Source organism: Gorilla gorilla, chromosome 9, assembly GCF_029281585.2.
Source record: "Gorilla gorilla gorilla isolate KB3781 chromosome 9, NHGRI_mGorGor1-v2.1_pri, whole genome shotgun sequence".
NCBI classification, from domain to species: domain Eukaryota; kingdom Metazoa; phylum Chordata; class Mammalia; order Primates; family Hominidae; genus Gorilla; species Gorilla gorilla.
The window spans coordinates 32,886,932-32,897,473 of record NC_073233.2 but is presented as its reverse complement, the minus strand read 5'-3'; the positions used below and the strand labels follow the sequence as shown (position 1 = coordinate 32,897,473).

The window sequence follows — 10,542 nt, the reverse complement described above, 5'->3', positions numbered from 1 at the left end:
CAGAAACAGCTTCAGAAAATAAGGGATAGAAAGTAATGAAGAAAGTACTTACCCCATATTGCCATAAAAATAGCAAAGAAGACTGTCCCTCCATTATCAAACAAATATGTCACCTGAGTAGAAAACAAACAGAAATATTAGTCATGCAAATTGATTATAATAAGCCAGTGAATACTGTTTGCACTCAGGTACTATGATTTTTTCTCAAATAGAATCATATTATTTTATAGTACAGAAATATTATATATGAATTCCTTTCATGGATCTTGCAACAATTTCACATGATTTTTCTCATGGGGAGAGGTGAAGAAACAACATTAGCCCTCTTCTCTCCTCTCTTGATTCCCTTTATACCCCACCATCATTTCTGATTATAAATAATTCTACCATTCTATGGAAGTATTTGTGGGTCACAGATTGTCAAACTACTTAATGAAAGTTGTATGAAATTAGTTTTTCAGGTGAGGCATTCCTAGTTGCAATTCCTGTTAGCAAAACTTCTAGGAGTGGGGAAGTTGGAAAATGCAGGATTCTTCCAGTGAGCCAGCATTTCCCACAGCTAACCCTATTCTTTTAGTCTTTCAAAATGTAGAATGGGTCCAATAATGGCTATAAGATGTAATAAATCCCATCTTAATTTGTTTTAAAAGTTTCATAAATCACTGGACACTTATGAAACAAAGTGTTTTTTAATCAGATATCAACTGAAACTTCATAAAGGATGCATAGTTTTATAATGTTATTGAATCAAATTTTAAGGCTTGTATTGTTTGATTTTAATAAAGTATAAATTCAATTTACCTTTGCTTGTTTGCATTTGCATAATGCCCTCAGTATATATGTAACTTAGTGAGAGAAATTAAACTAACACAGTGAAGACAAAAAATGTCTGGCCAGCACAAAAATTCCATAGAAACGATAGAGAAAATAGGGGCATTTTCCTCACAGGAGGGTGAGGACAATCATGGGTTAAAGAACAGTATTATAAGGAAAGCTGGAATGGAATGGTGTCCTCCTTGTTCAATCTGACATCCAGAGGGTGCTCAATGGGAGCATTAAAACAACAGTAATACGTATTTCAGTTGTAACATCTGGAACACACTGCAAAATATATGTAAAGCAAGTCATCATAAAATGTATTTTCCTATAATGTGGCATTATTGATAATATCATCATAGAAAAGATGCGCTCCCTTTGAAGGTTGGTGGATAGGTGCAAAATGTCCCATATGGCTCTAAAATTCATTGTTGGTTAAGGCACGGTATTTCTAAAAAATAATATAAAAATCGGTTTTCAAAACAATCATCAGTGTACATTTATATCAGGAGAGAAAAGGATCATAAAGAAATTCTCCCACAGAGCTCATAAAATTATACCCAGCAGGGAGTCAAGAATTTTTATTTCTCAAGACGTCCCACAGAGGCACCTGAGGCTGCTGAACAGCTGAACAGCTGTCTGTTTTCCTTTGTAAACCAACATCACACAGGAAACAGTCTCTTAGAGTGTTAGAACAGACTTTACACATGGGGATTTAAAGATCACCAAGAAATAATGGCCCTTCCCTGCTCTAGAAATAACCATGCTTTTAGAAAAGTGGCAAATAAAAAGCCATCCTTAGTAGCAATTGTGTTGCATGAATGTGCTATCATAGTTCATATCATAGCTCATATGTGTTATCATAGATAACACATGAATGTGTTATCATAGTTTGTGTAGTATTTTCCTTTAAAATGCTTCTCATTTTTTTCTTACTAGGTTTGCTAACAAATCTTTCAGGCATTTCAAGTCAATACATTTAAACATTAATAGTTTAGGAACACCTTCATGAGATAAAGTTGGAGTACATGTAATATTCTTGTAATGTGGGATTATATACATCTAATGGGAGATAAAGCTAGAAGGAGCATTAGAGAAGACTTCAGAACTTGCTCTAAGGAAGAGTACAACAGTGTTTAATCATGTGTTAGAGTTACCAAGTTATTACACATGGGATGTATTATGATATGGGAGATCATAGAGACAACAGGAACAGTTCGAGGTCTGTGGTTATAGCTTGAGATGTTAAGGGCTTTATTTAGGGTGCTGACATATGAGCTGCTGAATGAAAATGGGAAAAAGAATGAAGGAAGAGTCAAGCTTACTGTGAATGGCTCAAGCTTAGATCATGGGTGATTGACAGAAGAATTAAGTGATAAGTGGCCTTCTGTCTAATAGGACAAGAGCACTTGTTATACTGAAGAAACTCCAGATGAAATATTGAGAAAATTCCATAAGCAGCACAGCAGATTTTTCTAAAAGCAAAAAGAATCTTGTCCTACACTGTCCTACACATATAATTAAATATGTAATACATTAAATTATTTTATTAGAAAAACAGCTTGCCTTTATGAATAGAGGGACCCATGGCAAGCATTTTGTTCAACTTTTTTTTTTTTTTGAGACAGAGTCTCGCTCTGTTGCCCAGGCTGGAGAGCAGTGGCGTGATCTCGGCTCACTGTAAGCTCTGTCTCCTGGGTTCACGCCATTCTCCTGCCTCAGCCTCCCGAGTAGCTGGGACTACAGGCGCCCGCCACCACGCTCGGCTAAATTTTGTATTTTTAGTAGAGACAGGGTTTCACTGTCTTAGCCAGGATGGTCTCGATCTCCTGAGCTCGTGATCCACCACGCTCGGCTAATTTTTTGTATTTTTAGTAGAGACAGGGTTTCACTGTCTTAGCCAGGATGGTCTCGATCTCCTGAGCTCGTGATCCGCCCGCCTCAGCCTCCCAAAGCGCTGGGATTACTGGCGTGAGCCACCGCGGCTGGCTTGTTCAACATTGTTAATATGACTAGGCATAATATATAAAGAAGGTAGCAAACTTAGCCTAAAAGCTTGATTTAAGTACAAATTGTCCATTTTCTTTGACACCCGATTTCTCTTGAAGAACTGAGTGTGCCTACAAATCAAAAAATGTGGGTACTGTTAAAGAGATATATATCTGATTAGTTTGGAAGCTGAAAGTCTATGTTTTCTCCATGATACCTGCTGGGTCTTGCTCTAAAGTTACTTTATAGGTTCAGAAAAACATAAGGCTCTGAAAAATGCCACTTACATCCCACTAAAGTCTCTCCAGGATAAGGAGAACAAGGTGCCTCCTTGGCAGATTCAACCATGTATGCAGAGCTATTACTCGAGACTTGGAAGGCAGGGAGTCAGAATTGAAGCTGAAGGTCAATCCCTTTCACTTCCTCATTCCTCACCTCTTGGGCAGGGTAAAACCTGAATAATCATTTTATTTGCTGGACCTGGGCAGAAGCTACATAAAAAATGCAGTCTTGATTAGACTATTCTCCACGTATCTTTTAAAAAATTTGGTCCTAGAAATTAGAGTCACCTGAGGAACTTGTTAACATAGAGAGTTTGAGGCCTCACCCTTGACCAATTGATTCTAAATTTCAGGATACGGGGTCCAGAAATCTGCTTTTTTAACAAATGTTCTAGATGATCTGATGTACAGTCTTATATAGACTCCTTTTTTTTTTTCATGAAGTTTCTTGAAAAGAACAGCTTCTCTCCTACTTCTGTTGTAACCTCAAATCAGTATACAGTCTGAGGTTCATACTGGGTATTGAGTACATGTTTGTTAAACAAGTTTTTTTTTTAAAGAGAAAATTATTATGAGTAAGACTTAACTTCAAGGGGTTGAGTCATTTTTCAATTATATGAAAAACAATTTAGGACCTCTATCTAATTATTTCACCTTAAATGAGAATTCCTAGCATCACAGGGTTTGATAATGTAGTGTCAGTACATTTAAATGTGTGCAAATATCACTAAATTACTTAATTGCAAAAATATCCTAATTCCAATACTTTTAAGTACTAAAATAAAAGTAGTCATGAAAGGAAACATAAATGTACTTAAATATTAATTTTTATCATATGATAGGACCAGTTATTTTTCATGCAAACATATCACTGAAATTATAAAGGGAATAATTATATGTACACACATGGCCTTTTCAATATAATATGGAAAATTTAATTTCTTTTTCTTTGTCACAAGCAGTAATGGATTCTGTAAGGAACTGAATTGAGAAGTCCCTAGATCATGTGTCCAGATGATTTTGTTTCTAGATGATCCTAGATTGGTTGGCTTGTACCTTTGGCAAAAATCTGCTCCCTTATATCTGATTCTACCCATCAGTAAATTATTAGCTATTTAAATACAAAAATATATAGTAAAATAGACTGTTGATTTCCATCCAAATAAGGGAAGAGGAACTCTTATTTTTAAGGTATAAAACAAGTAGCTACATTTTATCTTAGTCAGAGGAACAAATAAAAGACATTTCATCCTAGTGGGTTGTATTTCTTGTATTCTTCCATAAGGCAATATTCTCCTTTGCAAGATAACTTTTCCACCTTCCTTATACATGTTATTAAGTGAATTCTTTGTGAGTCATCCCTGTCCTTAAATGTACCTTTCTCTGTTCAGAAAAGAAGAGATGTATTTACTGCACGATGACAAAAGCACCCTAGATGTAGTGTTTCCTTGGATGGCTTCCTCACTTTATCACTCTACCATATGTGGCTATTTCTTGTCTTCAGTGTTAAAATAATGCCAATGTGTGTTATTAGATATGCCCAAGTGAAAGAAGAAGTATCTGGATTTTTTTGGCGTTCCTAGGCTGTTTTATGTCTAAAATCATAGGCTAGGAGAGAGACATATGTGTATACATCTAATAACTCTTAACACACTTGGTTCTTGCCAAAAGTGATGAGAAAATGCTGCCTCCAAAGAAGATAACCATGTTTCTAAGTCTCTATCATCTTTATGGAACATTTAAAAGAATGAAAAACTAAACATTTGTTCTGAAATTAAAGTATAAACGAAACAGACTTTTCACATGTTCTTCATTCAAGATAAATCAGAAACTAACTTTACTAAGTTACATTCTTGTAGTAAAGACATTGAGTGGCTTTGGATTTTGCACCCAGCCTTGTCAAAATTAATTGTATGGAGACCTCCACTTCTGGAAAAGATGGAGTAAGAGGGATTGATTTTATCCCTATGCTGGAAACACCCCCAAAATGCACAAAATGTATAAAACAACAGATTACAAGATGGTAGACATCAGGCAACAAAGGGCAATGATCCCTGAGAGATGGAAAACAAACAACGCTCACATTATTACTCCTCAGATTACTGCCTTAAAGAGTTCCCAGGGTGTAGAGAAGAACAACCTAGGCAGTACTCAGTGAGCATGTATGCAAGGAAACCATCTGTCAAGGAAAGCGCCACTTGAGAGACTGGAGTCAGGAATAGTGCCTGTTCCCACCAGCCACTGGGAACCCTCATTATGCACAGTGACTTGGGTAGCGTACACAGAAAGAGCATTAGAATTGTTAAAATTCATAAAGATTGACCACACCGAGGCTTGGTGACTACACAGAAAACTGGAATTCTCATATACCATGGGTGGGTATGTAAAAGATATAAACACATGGGAAAAATTTTGCTTAACAGGGTTTTCATAGGCTAACCATATACCTATCACATGATCCAACCAGTCTACTCCTAGGTATTTACCCAAGAGAAATGACAGCATTTGTCCATACAAGGACTTGTAGATGAATGTTAATAGAAAACTTTTTTAAAATAGGCAACAATTTGAAACAATCCAAAATTTTGATAATAAGTAAAGAAATAAACAGGGTATAGATATTATGGAATAATGTTCAGCAATAAAAATGATCTATTGATAAATGCTACATTATGAATGAATCTCAATAAACATGCTGTGTGAAAGAAGCCGGAAAAAAATACATAAATACACAGGATTCAATTTACACAAAAATCTAGAAAATACAAATTTATCTATAATGACACAAAGCAGGTGGCTGCTAGAGCACAGGGGAAGGTCAGGGAGGCAGGGATTAAAAGGGCGTGAGGAAAATTTTGGAGATGATATGTTCATTATCTTGATTATGCTAACGGTTTCACAGGTGCACGCATATAACAAAATATATCAATTCATACACTTTAAGTAGGTACATTTCATTACGTGTTAATTACACTTCTATAAAACTGTTTTACAAACAAAAATAATAATGTAGAATTCAGTGTTTCTTAAACTTGAAGGAACATTGAAATCACCCAGGAAAATTTGAAATATACCGATATTTATGTTCCAATCCCAAAGATTCTGATTTATTTGTTCTGGGGTTGATCCGAGCTTCAGGAGTTTTAAAAGCCCTTCAGTTAATTCTAATAGGCAGCAATTTGGGGATTTTTTGAATGTTATTTCATTTTCTCTGTACCGATAGAAGTATTTTAACTTCATAAGTTTTCATGTAACGTACAAATTTAGTAAGTAGCAATAGAAGTAATTGTTTGCTAAAAAGAATCTAGATATAATTACATGTGGAAGTTTATGTTTATCTATGGTGGCAAAAATCAGTTATAAAAACAAAGGAAGACAAAAATATTCAAATAAAAGTATACTCGCTTTCTAATTGCAATAGACTGACATTTTATTCAGTTGTCAATGGCACTTATTAAGGTTGAAACTCTTGAGAACACTTAACTTTGGTAAAAAGCTATTCACTAGAGGACTTCTTATAGCCTGCTTCTCAGTACAGCTCAGGGAGAAGAATGTGAGGGTCCACACTCACCTTGGCATAGATACAGCTGTCGTTGAGTCTCTGCAGGGAGCAGTTCTTGTCACAGAGAGGGCACATAAAGACTTCAGTGGCTTTACAAATTTCTTGGCTTGAGAAAAAAAAAAAACAACAACATAGCATGAAACTGTGACTAGGAATTCACTTAGCCCCTACAGCAAATCCTGTTGGAACCAGCAAGGCAGAGAGGAATAGGAGAAGAAATGGGAATAGTGGGGAGTGGTGGGCACTGTGGTGACTCCAACTCAAACACTTTAGAACATTTGTGATGCAAAAGTTTGGGTTTGCTTCTTTAATTTTAGAAAATGCTGTCAAGATAATTGTAATGATAACAGGCCATTTTTACACTTGTGTGATAACTGGTGAAACTTTGTCTACAATGACACTTTTATACATGATTTCATGGCACTCGGGATAATCTTGTGCGGCATACCAATGGAGTTTTAGCCAAACTCGCAGGCTTGGAAGTGGCTGAGCTGGAATCAAACCTATTTGGATTTCTCAAGTCTGGTGATCACACAATTTATAACACCCACTGCAGTACATATTGTTGGTGCAGAATGTTCATTGGAGATTAAAATAATTGCTTTTTTGTGTTTGTTTGTTGGGGTTTTTTGCAGCGCCTTGACATACACTGTCACAATGACATGCCATAGTTTATACTTATGTAAATATGTTCTCTAATAGAATGTAACTTTATGACACATCTCTTCAGTTTTATGTCCACTGCCTTTAAGAAAATTTCTCAGCATACATTTTAGATGGCTTTGTGACGGCACTAACACATCAATAACAGTTTCCGAAGAGCCTCAGACTCACAGTTCTCAGCAACTTATTTGCAGGACGCTTTGTGCCCTTTCCTCTCATGCATGGCCCTTTCCCATTTAGTATCCCCTGAATTAACTCTTCTCTAGAAATGTTGAAAGGAATTTAAAGGCTTTAGAAAATGTGTCTGGATTCAGCTCTTAATACAAGTTTAATTGACAATGTTTACAGCAAGATTTGTTGTTTTTACACATTTGTACTTGAACCAAAAAAAAGAATGCATGTGAATTTCCATGTGTATTTCAAGTATGGGATGTATATAATCTCAAGCCAAAGTGGGGATCAATAGTAAGTAATGATACCACATAGTAACGTGATGCTTTACAGCGGGCAAAGATGAATTTATGTCTGTCAAATTGTTTAGTCTTCACTCCAATCTTGGGTAATGGCAATTATCTCCAGTAAAAAGAGAAAAACAATGTTCAATTTAAGGAACTTGCTCAACGTTATAGAGCTAGCTAGAGGTACTTCAGGGACCCCAAGCTTAGGTTTTCTGATTGTAGATCCAGTTCTCCATCAACTATATCTAAAAGAGAGATAAAGTTTGCTTCATATTTTAAGGGAACTTTTCTATCAAGTAATAATTTATTAGTGATCACGATGATGAAATGGGTCTTACATATACTACTGCTCTTCTACTTTCACACTCATCATCTTACTAGTAATCAGGATGTCTACATAAAGTAGGAGAAAGCAGGTAAACTATACATTTTAAAAACCAAAAAGAAAGAGAAGATTATATCTCCTCTTATGTCAATACTAGTAATTTGTAGGAATAAGAACTATTAACACACTTCTTGAAAAAAATTGAAATGAGCTTTTTAACATAATTCATTGTTTCACAAATGATACAATTTGTCCTGCTTTAGAATCTTATACTAAAAAGGTACTGAAGTTTGTTTATATGACATAATCTTTCTCGATTTCCAAATGGAGTCAATCAAAAGCTTAGATTTATTGAAGCACCAAGTCAAGAATTCCAGAACCTTTTTACTGCTAGAATCATTACATTCATTTTCTGAAAGTTACTCAACGATCAACTTGATACATGGTCCACCAAAATCATCACAAAACTTTTGACATTTTTTAGTCTAAAATATTTAAGAGTATCACAAGTTTCTTTGACTTTACTTAACCACTAGAGGGAGAGAGAGTTCCCATCATGAGTGTTTCTTAATTTCTTTTGCAGTGCTTGACAATCTAAACAACCACTCAAATTGTGGTTTTCTTTTGTTTTGTATTTATTGCTAAATATACCCATCAAGTGTGATTCCAAAGAAGTAATCATTACTACCAATTAAAGATAAAAGTAGCGATAAATTTTCTATATGGAGGTGGATGTTTGGACCCACTCACTTGAGGGTTCTCATGCTTCCTTATAATCCAGCTAACATGATAAAGAATGGAAGATAAAATATTTGCTTTGTGGTATACATTTTTGGGGAAAAGTGTGAAACTAGGTTTAAGGAAAACCAGTAGGGCATTATGGATAAATCATTGCTTTTAAAATCAGACATAATCATCAGAGAAATGCAAATCAAAACTGCAATAAAAAATCACCTCACACCTGTTAGGATTGCTACTACTCTTTTAAAGAGTAAGTATTGGTGAGAATGTGGGGAAATTGTAATCGTGTACACTGCTGGTAGAAATCTAAAATGGTCCACTGCTATGAAAAACAGTAGGGAGGTTTCTCAAAAAATCAAAAATAGAATTACCATATGATTCAGCAATCCCACTTCTGGATACATATCCAAAAGAAATGAAATCATGATCTGGAAGTGCTGTCTGCACTCCCACATTTATTTCAGAATTATTAAAAATATCCAATATTTGGAAACAATCCAAATGTTTATTGACTGATGAATGAAGAAAGAAAACGTGGTATATATGTGTAATGGAATATTATTTGGTCTTAGAAAAGAAGGAAATCCTGCCATATGTGATAACATGGATAAACCTAGAAGAAATTATGCTAAGTGAATTAAGCCAGTCGCAGAATAACCAATACTGAATAATTCAACTTATATGAGGTATATAAAATAGTCAAACTTATAAAAAACAGAGTTAAATGGTGGTTGCCATTGGCTAGGGGGAGGAAGGAATGGAGGGTAAAATGGATAAAAAGTTTCAGTTATGTAATATGAATAAATTCCAGAGAACTGCTGTATGACATTGTGCCTGTGGTCTATAATACTGTCTTGTGCACTTAAAAATGTATTAAGGGGGTAGATCTCACTCTGTGTTCTCATCACTAATAAATATTTATTAATAATCAATTGATAATTAAATATAAATTAATAAAACATTAATTAATTGTGTTAATTTATTTCTGTAATAATTATATATTAATAATAATCATATAATTGTTAATACTGTTGATAATTTTAAAAATCAGAAATAGGTTTGAAACTTAGCTGACCACTTACTAGATATATTGCCTGACAAAGTCACTTTTTTTTTTAAAGGATCAATTTCTTCATCTTATATGGTGATATCTAACTAGGATATTAGATTAAAAATTTTTAAAATGTACTTTACACATTACAGGCACTTGATAAATGGAAGAAACTTATTGCTAAGCAGTGTCAAGAGAGGGCTTGGAAATCCTCTAAGAAATGACTTTTAAAAATCTGGTCAATATTGAGAGCCACATTAATTTCTTGGTGAGTTCTGATGCTGAAGAGGCAATAATAGACCAGAGAGTTGGGGCTTCAGCTCTGCTTCCTGGTTTCTGAAACCCAGGGCCTTAAAACCAGGCCACACGTGTCTGCCTGTTCATTTTCAAATTCCTGTATCTTTTCCCAGGCACAGATATGGCCATATTTGATTATGTAAGACCAGTGTATGCATGTAAATATATACATGTATGTATATACAATCATCTAAAACCTGATTGTTATATACTTCTACAATTAAGTGCAGGGCAATTAAGAAACATGATCTTAATTTAGTTGGACATAACTGGTAGAAACATAATCAATAGAGCCACATCTGCAGCTTTGGAACATTTTTCTACCCTGCAACAAGCAAAAAAGAGTTTAATAAAATTAT

The 10,542-nt window shown here is 34.8% G+C and overlaps 1 protein-coding gene across 6 annotated transcripts in view; it reads right to left on the bottom strand.

Moving 5' to 3' along the window:
- The window catches only part of ANO3 (anoctamin 3), a 472,830-nt gene that overhangs the window by 101,541 nt on the left and 360,747 nt on the right, over window positions 1–10,542 (bottom strand). For all 6 annotated transcript variants that reach the window (XM_063711053.1, XM_063711054.1, XM_031016410.3 and 3 more), the window contains 2 exons: window positions 6,658–6,754; window positions 53–113 (listed from right to left, as the gene is read on the bottom strand). In XM_063711053.1, coding sequence (XP_063567123.1) covers window positions 53–113; window positions 6,658–6,754 — 158 coding nt within the window. The remainder of the gene's footprint in view (window positions 1–52; window positions 114–6,657; window positions 6,755–10,542) is intronic.